This window comes from Dysidea avara, chromosome 6 (genome assembly GCF_963678975.1).
Source record: "Dysidea avara chromosome 6, odDysAvar1.4, whole genome shotgun sequence".
In the NCBI taxonomy this organism is placed as follows: domain Eukaryota; kingdom Metazoa; phylum Porifera; class Demospongiae; order Dictyoceratida; family Dysideidae; genus Dysidea; species Dysidea avara.
The window spans coordinates 27,248,235-27,271,390 of NC_089277.1; the positions used below are offsets into that span (position 1 = coordinate 27,248,235).

The 23,156-nt window shown below is 36.2% G+C and overlaps 1 protein-coding gene and 1 long non-coding RNA gene across 2 annotated transcripts in view; one reads left to right on the plus strand and one right to left on the minus strand.

The window, feature by feature from the left end:
• The window catches only part of LOC136257532 (uncharacterized), a 188,694-nt gene that overhangs the window by 72,517 nt on the left and 93,021 nt on the right, over nucleotides 1–23,156 (plus strand). The gene's annotated exons all lie outside the window — the stretch shown is intronic.
• LOC136257671 (protein NLRC3-like) lies at nucleotides 14,273–23,127 on the minus strand. The gene is made up of 4 exons (XM_066050951.1): nucleotides 22,969–23,127; nucleotides 15,178–17,885; nucleotides 14,602–14,786; nucleotides 14,273–14,553 (listed from the first exon to the last, which is right to left on the minus strand). The coding sequence occupies exon 2, from the start codon at nucleotides 17,062–17,064 to the stop codon at nucleotides 15,214–15,216; it is 1,851 nt and encodes a 616-aa protein (XP_065907023.1). The 5' UTR covers nucleotides 17,065–17,885; nucleotides 22,969–23,127; the 3' UTR covers nucleotides 14,273–14,553; nucleotides 14,602–14,786; nucleotides 15,178–15,213.

Here is a 23,156-nt window from a genome sequence, read left to right on the forward strand (position 1 = left end):
TAAAGTTGACACCAAATATAGCTATTACACTAATGCAGTTATATACTAAACCCATACACAAATTCATATAGAGTGGGTTACTACATTTGGTTTTGCTGTGTATACACATTAGCTACATTGCATTCCAAGTAAGTAATAGCTTTGCGGAAATGCTTGTACTCATAATTATAGTGAATCACTGGTACACCTTATTTGGAACATTAGGCATTTGAAATGCACAAATCATAACATTGTAGCCACAGGATCAGGTAACACAGTTAAGCAGGACATATGTAGCTACATAGTTGTAGTAAACTATTACATGCTGCAGTGTATGAGCCTCCAAAATTAATCTCAAGTTCACGTGCTTGACATGCTGTACAGACACTACATACGTAAGTGTAATGAAGTGTTGATGTGCCCATATAAAGTATGCCCAGAAAATTCTGCAGCAGAATCACGTGCAAGTCCCTGCACCATGTCAAGGATGATGACAACTGCAGTTGGTCCCATAGTGTTATTTAGAGCAACACAGATCTCCAAACCTCAAGTACGTAAATCTCTCAACCCTTTTGGTCAGCCATTGTAACATTAAAATGCAATAGCACCATATGAGAACTATTTTGTCAATTGCTTGCTTAGTTGATTGGTTGCTTCACCAATAAGCCATACAAGTGCTAACCATGTATCAACACACTGTGGTCATTTGTTTTACTCTTATACAGTAAGAGTAAAACATCACAATGGCTGTATTACTTTTACTCTTATGTTTTGCTTCAGTAGTACCAGAATTACTAATACAGATTAATAATACAGATAAGATCTCTTGATAGTACCCATTCAAACAGTACAAGATTGCTGTTCATGCTACCCCCAGTTATAAGACTTTCTGACATACTCTAAGCAAGACGGAAGACTCATAATGAAAGTTTTTTCATTCACCTAGTAGCATACAAGAAACTAACACGCAGGCCCTTAAAGATTTAACCTATGAGAAGCATATGAGCCACCAAACGTGAGTAAGAAGATTGCAACTTGTATAGTATACCCAGAAAAGGCCAGGCTAGAGCAATTCACTGATATATAAACAGGACAGTGAAGCTGCACGCTTGCAGGTTAGGCACTTAAGTACACATGAATTCGAATCTGGATACTTGGGTGAAAGGCTGCCCCTTTGTTTAGTGACTTCCATTCTGTGGAAGAAATTTGGAGCATAGGACACCTCTGTGCACCAATCGAATCCCTTCTCTGCCCAAGTGTCTGTTTATCTTGAAAAATAAGGGCCTTGTAGACATTTGACCTCAAATTTGGACTAAATAATTTTAACTCAAAGTGACAGCCAGGTCCAGATACACTTACCAAACCACCACCACCATTGTTTGTGGGAGGCAAAGAGCTACTAGCATTGCAACATTCAGGAGGCAAAGGTACATGTTGAAGGTTATAATAAGTCAGGTGGTCAACATTAATTTTAGTGGGTTGGACGGTTTACATTTGATCACTTAATCCAAATGTAAACCGTCCAACCCACTATAGTGAAACCAATTCTTTGTCCTTCACTCCTTGCCACAATGCTCCGTTGTTTTGTAATCACGTGATCTTGCTTCTATTTATTGCCTCCTCTATTTGTGCACAATCAAGTTACTTGTAGGGAAAATCCCTTGGATGGCCCCATCTCTGTTTAGCCAAAAAGAAGGAAACCATCGGCGAAAATAGCACGGTGAGATTTAAGATTAAGTACTGGTGAGTGTTGTATAAGTTGTATTCTTGTACAGTAACTAGTTAAGTAACTTTAGCAAAATCTCGAGCTATCCAGCCCACGTCTTTATAATTACTCTAGGAGCTGATGGTGGGGCAAAGAAGTCTGATGCCCTGGCTTGCCCGGGTTTGGCTACGCCACTGCCTTCAAGACTGGCAAGTCTGGTTTCTGTAGCAGCTTTCTTCCGACCCTGTCAAAGCCACGAGTGGGAGATTGGAAGTTTTCTTTCTTTCGACCCTGTCAAAGCCACTCACTGATAGCTAGTAAATAGATGAATAATTGGTGCAAATTTTGTTTGCACAGCTGTAGGTACTGGGAAGTTATTACACAATGATTACTTAAAATCGCCATATCTCCTAACGAAGTTTTGTGCGTCGAAGCCTTGTTTTGTCAAATTCAGTCACATTTGTGCATGCAGTGCATTTTATGACCACACCTCTTCGTTAAACAAGTCTATATAATCTGCCCTCTAGCAAAGACCTAATACGGCTAGCTATTGGAGGATGGCTTGGCTTAAACTAGTTACCCAGCTGCAGAAAAATATAGCAGATCATTAGCGTTAACTACTCAGTACGTATAACTAGCTACTGAAATATGTAACTATCACTACTGGAAAAGTATCTATGAAATGTCAATAAAAAGTACCTTTATTATGATTATGATTATTATGATTAAAGTACCTGGTAAAGGCAGAGCCTGTATACCAGAAGGCCTTATAAAGGCCTATGATGTTTATATTAACTGCACTATTAAAGTATGTTTGAAAAGTAGGAGAAAGAAGAAAAAATCCATGACTGGACCTGGGCAGCCTCGAACCTGCAGCCATCCGATTAACGCTCGAACGCTTACAGGAGTCTGCCAGGAGGTCATGATATTTTCTTTTCCTTTCCTCATGTGAAAAGTCAAATTGGGTAACACAATGAAATCGCAAGTTTCATAGTACATGAAATTCCAATGAAAATTTGCCGATGAAAAAACCTGATCATGAGTTTTTACTAGAACATTTTCACTGGAATTTCATAGTATGAAAATAATGAAAATTGCAATTTCATTGGGCCACCCAGTTTGACTTTTTACAGAAAAAGGCGGGTAGCTAGCTATTTTTGGTAATTCATCGGATACTTTTCCAGTAGTGTCTGCATGACTTCCTGTAGCTACCCACCTGTTTTTCTTGGTTTTCTGTTCATTACCAATTGCAACATCCTGATATCTCTTGTCATTTACCAACCCATTCTCGTGTAGTTTGTTGAGAATGTTTTCACAGTCATAGTTAAAATTGCTGATTTCTCTGTACAATTTTGCGAAAGTAAGTTCCAACACTTCCATCCCAGGGGCAGATCTAGGATTTCAGAAGGGGGGTGCTAACATAATGGTTGGTTGGCTAAGAAAAGCGATAGCTGGTTAATATAACTAGCTATAGTGTGCAAAGCACACTCAGCATGCAGAGCATGCTCTATCTAGGGGGATCTGGGGGCATGTCCCCACAGAAAAAGTTTGCAAATTTAGCCTATTCAGTATTAAAATTTAGCAATATTTTTGACTGGAAAATGATGCCACTTTGTTTAAGCGATTCACAATGCTTTCACAATGCTTTACAAGCATTGTGAATCACCTAAATGCAATAATGATGAAATGATACCATGCATTATTCCAGAACAGTTGTAATACTAGCTGTCATTTAAGGGCACAGCCAGTAACTAAAAATATATTCTTTACATAAAGAACAGGAAGGAGAAGGATGCAGCTATACATAATCAATGCTTGCCATTAATTTTGTGTTTGAAATATCTTAATTTAGTGGTACATTAAATTTAGAAATTTTAGAGTTTGGTTTTTTGCTAATTGATTACATCAATTCATGAAATTTTGTGGTAAATTCATCAATATACAAGATGGCTAAATTTAATGTCAGGTATTGCTTGGCTTAAGATATAGCTAGTGTGCTTTACAGTCTCATGGCTCAAACTATAACGTTCAAACAGTAACAATGAAGAGAGGGCTTGAGAGGGAAGTATACACTCACCATACAGTGCGTAGAGTACACATACATAGAATTTCCAGCTAAGGGGGTCTGGGGGTGATGCTTCCTCTGGAAATTTTTGGAATATAGTTATCACAAGATTAAATCTGGAAGCTATTTTTAACCAAATACTCTATTGTACTGAAAGATTGTGGGGGTACAAGATGGATGAGTTCAGTTGTAAGCAATTTTAGAAAAACAGAACTACACCTTTAAATGCTATTGGATTATAAGGAAATACATAATAGTGGATTGTCAAAGACATACACAGGATTGGATTTTAAGGTCACTGTAGAGATTTAAAATGCACACAAGAATAACTTCATGTTTGTAGTATAATTATATACAGTAGCTAAAGGCTGTTCTGTTACTATTTCAATCTAACTTTTTCAACTATATGGCTCCATCACCATATTATTTGTTTACAACCAGAGTCGAAAGTCACTTACATATACAACTAGTTTTTGGCCACAACTAACCCTTTATAACATAACAGCGTAAATGCTGTGGTATCATTTGAGCTGATAAAGTTGAGCTTCAAGGGGTTTGGGAGTGCAAACCCTGTAAGACATTAAATTTTATTAGCTTCAATTAATGCTAGATTCAGATAAATACAGCATGGAACTTTGGTACTGATAAAGCGAAAACAAACAGTTCTCAGATACTACAGCTTTGTTAACTGTATACATGCTAAGAAATTAACTGTTTTACTCAAACATGTTAACTCAAGCATCAATGTATGTAGCAACAACTGAAAATACCCACTATAATATTAAACTATTTGACAGAAGTTGTTCTCAGAAAGTGATTAGTATATGGCAGGATGTTTGGAGCAATGGTAAGATAGCAGTGCACAGGTCAAGAAAACACACTGGCAACTTCTTGAAAAAACATTATGATGGATGTTCTATTAGGGTAGTTTACTGTTCTGTTAGAGTATTTAGTATTTCGAAAGTCTCACACCAAAAGTATAATTTGAACCCCTCTTAGTAATTCTAAGTAAAGATTAGCCATTCTCCCTTCTCTTTCCATCTTTTCATTGCCCCTGCATACGTATAAGATGCAATTGCATCTATACTGAAACTTCTAGAAGCTTCCTAGCTTGCACATGGTAAAATTTTGGAGGGGGGGTGCTTCAGCACCCCGAGCATCCCCCTCCCTCCCTAAATCCGCCCTTGCATCCGGCTCTGGATCAGACACTAACTAGTATATATAGTAGCTAGACTGAGAAAAGTTAGCCAAGGGTAGCTTGGTACCCGGATGGCGATGCATAAGTGAACATGAGGCCGCGGGAAAGCTTAAATATATTCACGGTATGAGAATGGATACTATGTAGCTACTATGGGATATCCGGATCCTTACCGTCGCGATTGTTACTATGACATGTAAGTGATTGTTATCAAGTGACTGTTATCACAATACTTAAATTGTTCTTCGATAAATCTATTCATATAGAAGGCACTATGCAATACATCGATGTAGACAGGGTGAGTCCTGGTGCACATGAGTACGTAAATACGCATGCGCCGTGAATTCCGAAAACGGGAAGAAACCAGCTGTGAAATGGATCTCACTGTAAATGAAATGATGGCAGAGAATACTGAACTGAAAGTCCGTTAATAACATAGATTATATTGAACCGACATTAATTTAATTAGCTAATTTATTAGCAATCACTTAACGCTAAGGGGGCATCTTTTTGGTACGCTTAACGTCATAATGACGCTAACTTCAGACCCCCCCTTCTTAACGCATTATGAAAACAATGCATTGGCAATAGAAGCACAAAACGTTATATTCTTTACCTGAAAACATAGTCTACAAACAGTATAGCTGTTTAATCACGTCACTTTCTCTGTTCTATAGCTGTTTATACTATAACTGCTTTAAATATGCTGCAGTCATCTGGTCACCCTAGTCTCGCGTGGCCAGACCGCTTTTTCGGAGTAGGCGCTTATAATCTCTAATCAATAAGCGCCGTGACGAAGAAAAAGCGGTCTGGCCACGCGAGACTATGGTCACCCCACTTACAGACTAACATCCACCAATTAGAGATGATTCAAAGGAAGGCTGCTAGGTTTGTGTTCAATGATTATTCTCGACATTGTAGATGTTGATTGGAAATCATTAGAAAAGCAAAGAGATGACTCAATCTTATTTATGTTTCACAAAATCATTAATCAGTATCTACATATCCCCTATGATCATATCCTTCATAAAGTCCCAAGCACCACTCGTAGCAGGAAATACCTACATTTACCCTCAAGAATTGATTCCTACATGCAATCATTCTTCCCTAGAACAATTAGACTATGGAATCATCTACCTGATCACCTCGTGGAAACTGATAATGTCGATACTTTTTAAATCTTTACTATTATAGTTACATGTAATTAAGTTTATTAACGTTTAGTTTGTTAACTAATCATGTACATTATACTTGTGATTGAGGTTTGTACATTATACAATAATAATAATAATAATAATAAAAATTAATAACATCATGGGCTGAACCCCCTCCCCCCTTAATGTCATTATAACGTTAAGCGTACCAAAATCAGTTTGAAGATACCCCCTAACGTACAAAAGTTGTTTATACCTTTCTATGTGAATGCTATCCCACTAGGGACCTGTGAGAAGGCCTAATGTTTAAATGTTTCGATATCAGTGTTGGATAGACTATGAATACATAGCTGGACTGTTTCATTGGGTACCTAACTCAAAAAACTGGTGTCTGAAGACTGTAGCTACTGTAGCTATATATAAATTATATGAGTATTAAAACTTTTGATCATGATAGGGTTGGGTTTCATTAAACTGATGTTGGCAGACAGCGATCTGGGACAATCTATTATGTTGTACAGGCGTGCTTGGTTATTCTATGATTTTGAAGAGATGGCCTGTTTAGTTCATTTAATATTTCTGTGATACTGTTACGGTGGTGTCTGTTCCAAGGCTTACTTAAAGCAAAACAATCTGCTTAGCTAACTGTCATTTTGGTGGTGTGGGTCCCATATAGCACAAAAATATTTAGATGGTGTAGTAGTGAATTGTTTGTATAGGCATATTACATGAAGTGTTTATGACAGGTAGCTACGTATGTAACTTCATTTTTAGAAAATAAAGTAATCAGTTTGCAGATACAATCAATATAATCATGCTTCGATATTAACTATATACAGTCAAAACTCTGTAATCTGACATTATAGATTTATGTCAGATTAATATGCAATAAATTACAGGTAAAATGGATCATGCAATTTTAGAATTTGCAAGTACAGTATTATAGCTTTATGCTATTATTGTCAACCAACGAAATGCTTTGGTTGTTAAACATTATTTTCTGTGATTATATTAAATGCTATTATTATTCTTTGTCAGATTACAAAGATCGAAAACAATGTACGTATTTCTAAATATAGGGAATCAAATTTTGTGTCGGATTACTGAGTATATAATTTATAGAGGTGTCAAATTACAGAAGTTGTTTTCTGTACAAAGTGTTGTTGGTAAATGACATTTTGGTTGGATTAGAGAGGATTCCGGATTATGCAAGTGTCAGATTAGAGAGATTCGATTGTATTGGTTTTAAGGGTACTATAGGTATGGATATGTTCTGGTGGTGAGATGTATGGTAATTTGTAAGATGTTGCACTTAATTATGTTGAAGTTCATTTGCCATGCTATTTTCCAATTTTCAAATTTCGACCACCAAATCGCCAATGGCTGCAAAGTCTGAGTGGAGTTTCCCAGAATAACAATTCTGGTACTGAACGATAGATCTGAGTTTCAGCTGCTGTATAATGTTGTTCTATCATATTATCTCTTTCATCTTTAGTGAACGGTCACACCAAGCAAGATAACAGGGAGGGTGATAGTCAACCATGTGTATCTAAAGTCACCCAATCATACCCTTATACTTAGTCTAATGTCAACTGGTGTTTCATTTTGCCTTCCATACCAAATACTTTGATTACTATTCAAAGCACTGTGTCAGGCCAATTCCAAGTATTAAGTGATGCAGTAAAGGAGTTTCATACCACTGAAGCCAATACGGTAAGTATTTTATACACACAAACCTTTGCTTCACTGTTTGCCAAACCTGGTACAAAAATTGGCTATTGTATCACTCCTTTAAACCAGTCATTAATGTAATTAGTAGATGTAGTGCTGTTGTGAGACTAGTAACATTTCAGAATCCAGAAATTTCACATACTAGAATGTACAAAACTGATTCAAGCACGTATAAGCTTAGTACAGCACAGATAAATGCATTTTCAGTTCTCCAGAACTTTGTTGATCATTGTTGGTAACGACACATCACACAGTTAAAATTTCAATAATTTTATTCACACAGTGGTCCGGTATTATCAGTGACACCACACAATGTATGACACAATGTCACTTTAGGATCACATGTGAATTTTCAATGGTTTCACCATAAATGACAGTGACACAATATCACTTAAAGATCACAAGGTGAATTGTCAGTGGTCTCATCTTGCGACACAGTGACCCAGTGCCACTTTACATGGTGAATTGTCAGTGCTCACAACTTATACACAATATCACTTTAGGTTAAAATGATCAATGGTCCCGTCTTACAGTGACACAGTTATCATTTTAGGATCAACAAATAGTAATTAAATGTGGGTGATTGACAGCTAAGGGCAAGTTGCTGTTAATTTCTTATAGTTACAAAACAATATACTACTCAACTACTTATTGAGTAAAAAGTGGAAGGATACATAAATCTTGTTTGTGCATGTGGAGCATGGACACCAGAAATGAAATATTAGCTACATTCGATTGGAATTCAAAAAGTGATTCCATAAAATTGGGTAAGTAATTTTTATTTGTCACAAAGGGTTGATTCAGATTAATCAGGCATAAGGAATTCCACAATCCTTGGGAGTGTGCAAAAGTAAAAGTATGGTTAAAGCTTGTCATAGAAATATAGTGACTAAGTTTAATTAATGAGGATGATCTAGTAGAAGCGAATGATCTGATTGTAACATAGTAGCTAGTTGGATGTCCAAGTTGGCGTGAGGAGTTTGGTATCATTTTATAAAAAAATTGTAAATCACTTAATTCATATGCCGAGGATATAGATGAAGTTGGATTAGTCTGTCTTTATAGGATGAGTGCATGGTATAGTTGTTTAATATGTACTTTGTAGCTCTTCTTTGCATGCACACTTTCTAGAAGAATAACGTCTTTTAGCAGGCGAGGTCTCCATAATTGGCTGGAGTAAGTAAGGTGATATTGAACCAAGGTGATGTTTGGCAATGATAGAATGGGTAGAGAAAGTTCTTTGGAGTAATCCCAATGTTTTGTGTATGCTTTACCCCAGTTGAAAGAGTTAAATCTAGATGGCTTCTCCACTATATAGTCTAGTGTGAGCAAAAAGCTACATACATAGTATCTGTAAGGATTAAATTACAATTGCTACAATCATTCCTGTAGCAAACCAAAACTGAAGTATTTGCTTGAAAAGGTTCCTATTACATTTGCCACTTCTTTTGATAATTTGCTAGTGTTTATATAGAACCCAACTGCAAGTAGTAAATAAACAGACACAAAAAAAAAACAGAAAATGGAGAAAATTAACTACATAAATTAACATGTAGCTAAATCTTTAGAAAAATTACCTCATTTCTGAATGGTCAAAACTAACTGCACATGGTCAATGAAGACAGTTGGTACACAGCAGCTAATTAGATTATCCACACCAGTAAAGTATTCATGTACATTCCTATCAACTTCTCTGTCAGCCTTTACACTAACCACAATTGACACATGTGCATACTTCAGTATACAAACAGTGTGATAAGTTTCTTTGAGTGTGGGATCAGCCATTTTCAGCCCTGTCATGGAAAAAAACTTCATACCTGTATCAAAACCAAAGATTACTACTAAGCTGATCAATTTGTCACAGTGACAGACTGTTTGCAGCTACGTAGTTTTGTGTGGTTTCAAATTTCTAGGTAATAGCTAGTCTATAGATACAGCCATGATCTCAGCCATGATAATTGCATGCATGGCTTTCACAATAACAATACTATATTATATAGCTGAAACAGTATTTCCTGTGTCCTTCCGTAAGTGCCCATTGTTGATAAAAAGATTATCAGCTGTTGCTTGAAGTTATTGCACTAATAAGGATAATATTGACCAGTAAACAAATTCATATAGATTGGGGGTACTAAACTTGGTTTCATTGTGTATACACATTAGCTACATTGCATTCCGCATGCTCTACATCTCACATATCACTGTGAACACTAGTTGTCATTTTGAAATGGAACAAATCAAAAAGTTGTAACATAGTTGTATCATGAGGTTAAAACAGTTAACTCTCAAGTACATGTTTAATCCATGTGCCTGACATAATGTACAGACACGATATATGTGTAACAAAGTTTTGGTGTGCCCACATAAAGTATGATCAGAAAATTGTTTACAGCAGAACTGCATGCAACTTACAGCTACACCATGTCAAGGATGATGACAATTGCAGTTGGTCCCATAATGTTATTTAGGGCTACAGGTCTCTAAACCTCAAGTGAATCTCTCAGCTCTTTTGGTCAGCCAGTGTAACACAAAATTGCGATAGCACCATATGAGAGCTGTTCTGTCATTTTCCTTGTCACTGAGTTGTTGCTTACTTTGTTGATTGATTACTTCAATTGTATATCATCGCATAAGTACAATACTAATTCAATACATATCTCTTGATAGTACCTATACAAACAGTACAGGATTGCCATTCGTAGTACCCCCAGTAACACTTTCTGACATACTCTAAGCAAGGAAGAAGACTACTAACGAAACAAATATAAGCTACTGTAGCTTGTTCCGTCCACATTTGCATTCACCTAGTAGCATACAAGAAGCTATCGTACAACCACTTTAAGATTAAATTGATGGATTTATAACCAGGAGCGTATGAGCTGCCAAAAGTGAGTAAGGAGATTGCAACTTGGTTTCAAGATACAGTGTAGTTTTCCTTATGTGATGTGGTAAACTATTTTGTACTGAATTGACTGCAGTGCAACCATGAAGATTCAGCATGAGATGCTAAAAATAGCAACAACTCCATCACAATGACAAGCTATTGGCAGCTTTGTGTGGTTTTAATGTACCTATGATAATAACTGCCATGAGATCTGTACATACATTACGGATTACATGTGACCTTCCAAGGCAAACTGAAAGTGAACAGCTGTTACTTTTATCCACTAAATGGTTGTTGGAGAAAATAACACTAGTGAAATTAAGTGCAGTTGGAGATACCCTAGACACAGATTCCTGGTGTGGGACCTTAGTGGGTTGCCTACCATATAGCCAGAAATTTTTGAGGGCCAAAATGTTTGCAAATTTTGTGAGTAATGGTAGCTTCAATCATGTAAATATAATCATGAAAAGTTTGAAATTACATTGTAGTTATTACCTTAGCAAAACAATGAAAAAATGTTTGCAAACATTTTCTAGACTAAATAAAATTATGTGAAAATTGTATTACACAGTTTCACAAAAGTTTCATCTGTTGAAATGTATGGTCACATTAAAGGTGTTGCTGCATACACAATGAGTTACTATATTGTCTGAACATAAAGTGCAGTAATGCCAGCTTTGAGAGCTTTTACTCAAAAAACAAAATATCTGACACCCCTTGAACACAAACCTTACTCAAACCCAGATATACATTAAAAGCAAATTATCACGATACTAATTTTAATTGTAAACAGGACTGTACTTCTATGGAATGCCATTCTACAGAATAGGAAGAAAGTCACAGGACACCTGTAGTAGTCGAATTTGATATAAACCTATGAAATTAGAACTGTAACAGAATATATTTAGTTAGGGCATCTGTGATGTGTCTAGGCATGAGATTATTATGCTCCAAAAATTGAGCATTATGCTTTTGAGCAGTGCTCACAAAATCACCTATTATGCTTTTGAAAATTGCCAAATTTATGCCACCATAATTGGTTAATGCCAGTTTATTGTTGTATCAGGCCATTTTCATTGATGTTTAAGCTTCAATAGTCCTGAATTCTTTAGCTGGTTGCAGTATTAGAGTATTTCATTTCAATGTGACTGCGCTATTAGAGTAAAATTATATTCAGTGACTGTTTCTGACTGCTCTATTAGAGTATCTTGATCTTTTTTAATGGAATTGTGCAATCTGCAGATTTTCCTACTGTTAAAGCTTTGTAATCACCTCAAAATGCTTGCATAATCCCTGATTCCCACACATACCTATTATTACAGCATAATCGCCGCATCCCTAGATGTGTCTGACATATAGATACTGTAACAGATTTGGTGTGCACATATGCTCATGCCGGAAGTATAACAAGAAAATCATTTACAGCAGAACAAAGAAATATCATGCACAGGGATGATTTTGTAGGTAACCTAAAGCAGCATTGAATGTACATTCTACTGTAATGCACCTATCAATGTCATGCCCCACCCCCCAGGGTAAGGTGGGGCAATACAGGCAGTCTAGTGTCAAATTTCCCAGTGCTGGGACTAAGAAGCTTGTCAAAACTCCACTATATCCCAACCTTGAAGGTTTCTATAGCAGATTTGTTTTACCTATTAAAATATTTTTTGGTTCAGCAAACTGTCACTGTCAAAAGCCCCCAGAGATGGGGCAAGATGTAATATATGAAGAGTTACGTAGTTATTATTATTCAAGACTATAAATATGACTACTATTTAGCCACCAAATTAGCTGTGATGTACTCTTGCACCTTTATTGGCAAATTACTCACAGGCGGATTTGGGGGGAGATGGGAAGTTTCCCTGTTTAGAATTTTTTGCAGTTTTGCTCATGTGCCTACATGCCTACCTAGACATAATTCAAACATTTTTGCTTAAATTCATGTGAGTGTACGACATATACTCACATTAATTTTAGAGATCAAGATACTCTAGTAGAGAGATTATGCTCTAATTAAAAAGTCATTAATTGCACAGTTGGTTTAACAGTTTCATTGAACAGCGTGAAATGAATGGGTTGATGCTGGGCACAACTGTATTGTACTTAGGCCTGAGTCAAATATGAGTGACTGTTCAGAGAGTATAGATCTAAGGAGCTATGTACAATGCATTTGAGTGTTCTATTGCAGTTTGCAGCTTCCACTGGCTGCTTTATTAGGGAGAATTGATCTAGTTTCATGGAATTAAGCTCCATAGTTTGAAATAACCACCTAATATGCTAGCATTATACTAGCATACCACTTCAGCCTATTATGCTTCTTATTATGCTGACATATCTGACACAGTCCTAATTGTACTATAGCTACAGACATGCATGGGAGAAGCTCTAGGAATTTCAATAACTGGTTTCCAAATTCCAATCAAGACAAACTATGTTTGATTCCAAGGCTAGCTACTATAACATTAACTAAAATTATACATGTGGAAGGGAGCACACACACTACAGTATACCAATCTGGGTGCATGCTCCCCCAGCAAAATGTCTGAAAATTAGACCTTCCCTGTAGTTGAATTTGAAGCAGAGTAACGAACACTATTATTGTTGCATTATGATGACTGCTCTATTATGGGTATCTTGATCAGTTTTGGAAATCTCAGAAACTGTCTGGAACTGCCTCTAAACTAACTTGCTTTTTGGTTTAAAATACTGATGGTTTGTCTCTCTTGTAGCTAGCATCCTACATTGCAGTACAAGTAAAACATCTTGCACAAATGCAATATCAACTGTGTGATGTATAGATACAATTTTCACAAAAATTGATGTTAAGAAGCATACAGCTATAATGCTACCATTAATAAACTAACTACACATATGCGTGCATTACACTATAAGTTAAAGTCAGCTAGGTCAGCATACCAGGATTGAATGTCCCGATAATCATTTGGATAGGTCTGCATATGAACTGGTTTCAAGGTACACTTCAAGGGCTACATTTAGCAATTATCCACAATGTTAACATGATGGTTAACACTAAATTATAATATATAGCAAACACTATACCATCTACAAGATGAGAGCAAACTGCAAGTTTGTATTAAGCAACCACTAACAGGTAAACCTTTTATATTATAAACTTACAAGTTGCTTCAATCAATAAAATTAGGAATTGGCTCCACATAAGCCAACAAACAGCAACATTAATTTTGTTCTTTTTACGTTTAAAGCTTGCAAAATAGAAACTGTTTCTGTAGATTTCAACTCAACTAGTTTTATCATCCAAATCATATTCTTATCTGGCACTTATTGATAGATGATATTTTTCTTCATATGAATGCACTTTCATGTTTAATGTGTAAATTCCGCAGTAACAAGAAACATATTAACATGTTACATGAAAGTGTAACAAGTACAGATTGGATATTTCATCTAGAATTTGTAGCACTTTACATACTTCCTTTTAATGTGCATGCGTTGTATCCAGCACGTGGTTAGTTGCATTTTGGCACAGCACTACCGGAGACAACATTGTAGGCAGGAAAAAAGAGTGATAGTGAATGAGGTCAATTATAATGAGCTAATTTTATGTATATGTACAACATTTACTCAATTTAGGTAAAACACATTGTACAGTATAATATGCACAAAATTTTTTCATATTATTATTATGCAGTATCAGTTTTACACATTACATAATCTATCATCTTCCCTTCTCTTATATATACATAGTTACAGATTTACATCCTCCGATAAACTCCAAGGTTAGCATTGCACTTTGAGCAAAAGTGGGATACATCTTTGCACAAGGGCGTAAAAAGAGGAAACAAACAAAGACAAAACCTAAATGAAAGATAGAATACTTCAGTCTACACTTATGAAATAACTTACAGCGATCCAAATGAGAAAAACAATAGTAGAACTAATATCCATGTATATGGACCAATTTTGGCTGCAGTCTTAGTTTCCATTTGTTTATGACATTCTGGACACACCATTTTAATGGAATTCTCACCAAGAATAACAGCCGTTTCCTCTGATGACTGTTTATTTGTGGTGATGACACTAGATGGTGACTAATAAGAGCAAAATATCATTATTGATACTTATTTCATTGTACAAGAAGAGTGCAGTATATACACATGCTGTCAGTAACCAATTGTAAAATTAAATGCTCTGTGACTGCTCTTTTAGAGTGTTTCAACCACAAAATTAATTTTGAATTAAAAATTATTACTGAAATTTACGAACAAGCTGTCAAAATGTTGGACCCCAGGTACATAAAGTATCACCATTTTCATGTTTCCTTGGCCATTTTATAATATAAACTTTCTACCACCAAAGGAATCCATCAAAGCTGCACCATTCTATTCACAGTAAAGCTACAATGGTCTGGATTCATGATACATTATGAAACAATAGAAAATGTACATCATTGCTAGCAAACTCTATAATGAGTAAACTTACTTCATCTTTCCTTATAAATGGTACTCTTGAAATAAATTACTGAAAGATTTCATGACGCTTGAAACAACTAAGAAAAAAAAGATTCAATTTTTCCTGTCCTTTCAACTTTCTCTGATGATTAATAGCTCTCAAATAATCCTGAACTTTGTGAGATGAGTAGAAAATGTTGTCAAGGAATATCATAAATACAGTATCATTGTAATCACGTATTTGTTGTAGCAGTAGAACTATATCCTCCTCCTTCAAACTTGTTATGTTATCTTTCAACCCTATCCATTCTAAAGTATTGTTTTTCTTCAACATGTGTGCAATAGCTTTAATTCCATTTCTAGTTACATTACAGCCAACCAAATGAAGCATAATCAAGGAGTTGTTGTCCTCTAGAGCCTCAGCAACTTCAGCTACAAACTTGTCGTTTACTAGTTTACTGAATGACAATATCAACCACCGAAGGTATTTATGAGTACGGACAAGTTTTGGTATTCCACTTATTTGATTTTGAGTACAGTCAACATCAAAGACACAAATACTACTACTATTGGTGCTACAACCATGCTTTTCACTCTCACCACAATTAGGGTTGTTGTTACAAGTCAAATACTTTAGCAAATAATCTGCCCCATTTTCATCAAACATATTGCACTGAATTATCCACTGCCTTCCACTATGTGCTATGCAGTAGGACAGTGCTGATAAAATCTGAGGTGTTGCAGCAGATTCAGGTACAAGGAACCAACATGTTTCACCATAGAACAAGTAGCTGTTGCATACGTCCTTACACAACTGAGGATTTTGTGCCTCCATAACTGCTGCTATTAGTGTAGTCTGAAACTCTCTTGAAATGCAGTGAGACAAGTTATAAGAATACATTTTTCCATAGTTAAAGTCTTCAGCTAATTTACTCACACTAGGAAACCTTACAAATGCATCCCTTGCGAAAGTATTCAGCGCCCAACCGAGTGCTCTATAGCTTGAAATTCTAATTCTCAGACTGTAACTTTCTGGAATACATTCCTTGAAGGAAACTGAATGAAATCTTGTGAGACCTGCATAGAATATCCAAACCATTTCCAGTTCTTTCTTGTTGAAGATGCTTTGTAGTTGCTTTTTCTGTGTTGGTACATCTTGTCGAGATAAATACCAAGCTGCAAGTAACTCCTGAAGAGTGCGATGAATAAATTCATATGTTTTGCTAATAGACTCAAAATGTCTGTGGTTGGTTACTTGCAGTAGTCCCATCCCATCAAAATTATCAAGGTTTTTATCAGTTAAATCAAAGCAGTATTCTTTTATCGTTGCCTCTGAAAAAATTAAGGTAATATCATTTTGTAAGTGATCATAAGCCATTTTACTTAATCTAAGCAACATGTCATCAATTTCAGGAGGTAGACTGTCTAGATCACTGATAGATGCACTGCCATATAAAGTCCTAGTCTGATAACGTCGTAACTGAATCAGCACCAAATTTTTATACATGCCTGTGAAAGTTTCAGGTAGTTTATAACCATTTGTGTAGAAAATGTAAAGAGAAATGCTTAAATTTATGGGAACAAACACAAAGGACTTTAAAAGTGGAAGGCGCTTTAATTCAGAATGAAATTGTTTGACTAACTCTAAACCATCACTATACTTTTGAAAATAATGTGTTATGTTTTGTGTAACTTGCTGTTCAGTAAATCCAAGTATTTCAATTCTACGTTTAATGTATTTAAATTGTAAACTTCTAATGGCAGAAGGACGACTTGTGATTACAATTATTGCCTCAGGAAGAAGGGAACCAGATATAAGTCGAGTAAATAAGCTACTACGTTGCCTTTTTTCTGGTAGCTCATCCCAACCTTCTAAAATAATCAATATACCTTTACCATTTTTTTTTGTAAATATCATCAACAGTTGCTATTGTTAGTGGGCCGATTTGCAATTCTAGTAATTCATTTAAAGTGACAGCATTAGCAACTTCTTCATCTCTCAGCTGCAAAAAGATAACGCATGCAAATGTTTGCAGTAGTTCTCCCTTTGCCCATTTTGCACACATTCGTTTAGCTAAAAATGTCTTGCCACTTCCAGGATATCCTTGTATTAAGACTATCCTGCAGTTTTCAACAACTATGTCAGAATAAGAATTAAGAAACTGTCTTGTATAGGTTGTTTTATGATTAAGCAATAAACTGTAATAGTCAAAGAAAGTAGCTTCTTTTTTGTGATTCTCTTTACCAATTTCAATTAGTGCAATGTTAATCTCATCTGATATTGGAAGATCAAAATTAATATCTGAAGTTTCCACGAGGGAAAAATTGGCATATTGCTTTTGTAGATAGCACTGGAAATTATAAAGGGAATACTTTGGATAACTTCCATCTAAAGTGACAATATTCTCCTGGTTTAGCTCTCTGAGAGATAATAAAAATGTTTTAAAATGATCTAAATCCTTGTCTTTCAGTATTTCTACAATATCGCTGACTTCCTTTCCTTTCTCAGAAAGAGCTGTTTCTTCATTTCTTGTAAAAAAGCTTCTTTGTTTAAGACATGTAAATAAATCCTCATAATCAATAGTTTTGATGATAGTTTCTTCACTCGTAAGAACACGGTAAACTGCCATCATACTTTCAGCTACATCACAGAAGTTATTATCTGAATAAAAGATGCCAAGCAGTGTTTTGAACTGGTAAGCATTGTGTACTCCCTTTAACAAAGCATCCACCATAAACCTGCAACATTACCAATGCATATATGTATATATAGTTGCTCCACATTACAATGTACACATAATTTGAGTAGTTTTATGTGCATTGTGTAGTAAGGATCATAGCAGTGTAGTATAGATGCTTTTTTCTATGTACATGCTGTTGTAGCTATTATACAGCAGTGCCCCAAATAAAAGGCAGATTTTATTTTACATAGAAGAAGTGCAGACTATGAGACTGATTCAAAGCATCTCTCTATAACTTTTTGTTAGGGCCAACAAATGGCTGCAGTGATGGTAACATCATTGCAGCCATTAGTTGGCCACCACCTTTGATATCACACCAAGGCTTTTTAAGGCCACATCTTTCTTCACCGCTTGGCTGTTTTGTGTGGATATCACTTGTTTTTGTAATTGCAAGTTTCAAAGACAGCGTGGCCTTGATAATTCCTTTTAACCTGTTTAACTGAATTTTTGAAGACATGTGTATATTATTAATTTTATTCCAGGGATTACCAGCACCCTTTGCCATCACCCCAGTACTAAAGACTGATGTTAAAAGTGCTGGACAAATACTAAGATCAAATTTAAATTAATGAGCTGGAACCACCTGACCCTCAGCTCGTGCAAGGTCAAGTGCTGCTAGTGAAAGTGGCGGACATCCCCCTGATGTGATCTAGCTTCTCTCAACTTTACACATGATAGTGCAGTGTAACAAAGGAGAACTAATCCTGCAATGCAGCCATAAAATCACAGAATTCCTTCTGAAGAGACAAGGACAGCAAGTAATACAGCAGCAGCAAGATCCATACCACCAAGATTAATGTTGAAATACAAGTGGAGTAAAAGAACCCATCCCATTTCCCTAGTACGTTGTTCATACTCCTGTTGTTTCTCATGTTTAAAACATCGAGAATACTTCAGTACCACCATATGAAAGTACATTTAAAATTTAGCATTATTTAAACACTTTGACATTAAAAATGTCTTTGATGTTTACCTCCCCAGAATCCTGAAATGGAGACGTCTAGACAATACATTTTAGTGGTGAGACTTAAAATCAAAGCTGTTAACACTAAATCACTAAACAAAACATTCACAAGAAGGTTTCATTACGTATATGTTAAAGCATAGCTGCGAGTGCTATATTAGTATTAGCAAGAGTTCATAATATGTGACCGGATTTGACAAAACCAGGCTTCCACACACATCCAAATGTGTGACTTTGAAGGACCATAACTCAATGTAGGAGTAAGCTAACACTTTCAAATTTTTACTTGTTATTACATAATGCAATGAAAGAATGTTGTGAAAATTGTAGGTCAATAGCATATTGAGTCATCAAGTTACAAGTAATTAATGTCGAAGAATTGGATGTGTGTGGTAGCTTGGTTTTGTCAAATCCGGTCACATATACCTAAATATATATATTATGAACTCTTGGTATTAGTATTTATGTTACAGGTAAAGAAGGCTCAAGGAGCCTGTAAAGCCTGATCAGTACAAAAAGAATTTAACAATTTGCAACTACATAGCAAAAACTTATGTACAATAATAGTTAACTAATTAATAATCATACAATAAACTGTAGACCAGCCACTGTCGAAAAAATTTTTAAAATCATTAAGTGTGGGTGCATTAACTATGTGATTGGGTAAACTGTTCCAGTCATTGATGGCTTGTACAGTGAAAAAAGTAGATCTCACTCTTGATGTTGCTTGAGGTTTAAATAACTTGTAATTGTGACCCCTAGTTGTTGATGAAGTTGCAGTAGTAAACAAATCTGATGTATCTAGACTGAAATGGCTGTGTAATAGCTGATAGAACATGAAAAATAAAGTACGAGGCTAAGCGCCGAGTACTTTACTTTTCATATAGCACGAGCAAGGCTATGCTTTGAATGATTTATGGAACTTTCTACTCGTGTAGCTTCACCATACACTAGAACTCGTAATTAACACGCATTGCACGAACTATTAGCAGCCTGAACAAAGTAACTCACGCGTATTTCACCATAGTTTGGCATGGTAGACGTTCATCGCGTCTTTTGGCAGGTTTTGCTCACAACCCACAATCAATTCTATTGTGAGTTAGGTGAAGTATTTCCGTGATATCTCCAGGACTTGTCCGTTTACATTAACAAACGTAACAGCAACATTACCTTCTCTCATCCATCATCGAAGCATTTAGGTATGTCTATAAAGGCAATCCAGTGGTAGAGCTCGTATTGGCTGGGGTGATTGATCGCTCAACATGGCGAAGCTATCAGCCTTCACCGGCTTGGGTGATTGGTCGTATTGGTGCGAGCCCTGTAGGCTATTAGCCTACACTAAGGCACGTGGGCAACTGTGCTTTATTTCCCACAAAGAGTACTTTATTGCACCACAAAGAGTGCTTTATTCGTTCAATGTAACACTTTCACACCTCAGATCAAAGGAATTCTTTATGCTACAAATGTGATGTGGCACACTTAGCAGTGCAACATCTAGATGTCACACTGCAAAGTGTGCTGACAACTCACTACTGCATTCCACAAACTGTACAGCTTTAATGCTTCTTACTAAGTAAAATGTATATGAAACCTATATGAGCAACATCCACTTTACATTGTGGACTTCAGTGATCTCCCGTGGCCTACAATTGAGCCTCCTGTGGCTCTCAATTGAGACCAACCGAATCCCACAATCAAAACTGTCTCGTGGTGATAAGGTTTCTTATACATTTTGAAACCCTTACATAGTAAGTACTAGTGTTATAGTAAGAGCTAATATGAAGCTTTGATATAGTAAACATAATGATATATTCAACCACCACAGGGGATCCTGGACAAATGCCAGACCACATTAAAGGCACCCCCAACCACATCAAAGGCATTTAACTTAAAAGTGAATTTAGCAGCTTAAAACTACTGTAAAAGTAACTTGAAAGGGTTAGAACTATGTTAAAAAGCACCTTCAAAAGCTTAAAAAGCTACTGTGAAGTGTAACATATGTGACCCTATTTTGGAAAACCATACATCTAGGCACATGCAAAATTTGTGGAAATTCTCAATTGAAAATTTCTGTGATTTTTTTAAAATTAATTTTTTTACATATTCTGATAAAGCAACTATTAAGCCTTCTTGCTGTGAAATTTCACACCCATAGCTTCTTTTATCTAGGAGGTATACTGAATCATATCAGAGTATGTAGTAGTTTCACAATGCGTGGGACAACAATTAACTTACAAATTGGGTGATTTGTTCATTCCCAAAACCAAACATTTTCCTGTCTTTACACAATATTACAAGTGATTTAATTGAGAAAAAGCACAAAGAACACATGATTAAACTCTCAAGAATCTCTTTTCATTAATTTTAGATTGTAAGAATGGTGATCTTTGTCAACAAAGTGATTTGTCATCAATTTGTCACATCTGATCACTATTCAGTTCTATAAACTGATAATGAAAAGTTAGTTTGTAATGTATTAGACAGTAAATTGGCCATATCTTTGGAATTCTTCTACATATCGTCACAAAATTTTCACACAAGGTAGATAACCACTCAGTGCTTCATTGTAGCTATAAAAAAAACAAAATTGGCCAATGTGCCCAGATGTATGGTTTTCCAAAATATGGTCACATATTAGTTGCAACACTGTAAGTCGTGTATTACCTGATATGTACGCACTCGCCCTCGGGCATCGTGCGTACATATCAGGCAATGCACTCCTTACAGTGTTACAACTATTACATAAAGCACTCTTTGTGGTTTTTTATTTTTATTTTTTAAGAAACTAACAAATATGTTATACAAAATTCTAACTAGCTTAATTACCAAACTAAGTACTTTAACGACAAAACTAGCTACCTTAACTACAAAACAACCTTAATTAATAACTTAGTTCAACAAGTCTATGCCATCTTCTGGGCATAAGCCATAATGCCTCAGGATCATTTTGGCATTATATTGCCAGAGAGTAACTGACAAGCGTTGAAGCAATTGTTTCCTTGCTAACTGTCTGGGAATACCACTTTTAACAGTGGTATGGTCGGCAATCGTGGATAAGGTTGATAAAGCAAAAGGTGTCCAAACACCAAACGACTCGCAAACCAGGGGAAAAAATTCACCACCATGGTTGTTAACAGTTTCCAAATAATGGTCATCCTTAGCCTCCTCACCGGCGGCAGCAGCTATCCCAGCCTTAGATGCAGCAGCGGAAATAAAGGAAGGCTGAGTTGTGCACCTGACAGAGAGGTCAAAGTAAGCAGGACGGCCTAGAGTAAAATCAGGATGGTAAATGTCCCCAGGACGAGATTGATCAGAGGCAATGGTTTGCTCACGGAGAACACTAGGGTGATCTTGCAGTAGAGCATGATGTACTATAGAAACAATAGCATCATGGCGTTGGATACGTAGTGGGCCATGAGAGCAACCAAGAAGATGGTCACCAAACTGATCTATGAAAGACAAACATGTATAAAGTGGTAACAATAGGAAAAGAGGAACACCCAACCATAAATGGACAGCGATAACAAACTCATGTGGAGAAAAGGCCAAACTCAATGTTGGTTAAGGGATGGCCTTCAGCCAGCCACTGCTGACACCAGAGGAGTGAGCAACAGCACGTAAACAAGCCTGGTCACAGATTGTGGAGGTGTTGAAAATGCTTGCAAATAATTGATCATCAAGGGATGCCTGTAAGTCGTTTTGGGAAGATAAGTTAGAAGGCAAGATGGATAGACTTTGGAAATTGGAGATAGCACAATTTTCACCTGGAAAAAAAGAAAAAAGGATTTTTCACTCTTTGTGGTTGATGAAGCAGTTGGCCGGCTGAGAGTGTACTTAATGAAATTTAAAGTACACTTTTTCCTTTGATCTCGCCCACGTAAAGTTCTATAAAATATATGTTAAAGCATAGCCGTGAATGCTATATGAAAAATAAAGTACGAGGCGCGCGGCCGAGTACTTTATTTTTCATATAGCACGAGCAAGGCTATGCTTTAAATGATTTATGGAACTTTCTACTAGTGTAGCTTCACCATACACTAGAACTCGTAATTAACACGCATTGCACGAACTATTAGCAGCCTGAACACACACAAACCAGTTTAACAAAGTAACTCACACGTAGTTCACCATAATTTGGCATGAAAGACATTCAACGCGTATTTTGGCAGGTTTTGCTTGCAACCCACAATCGATTCTATTGTGAGCCACATAGCGAAATATTTCCGTAATATGATATTTCCAGGACTTGTCCATTTACATTAACAAACGTAACAGCGACGTTACCTTCTCCCACCCATCATCGAA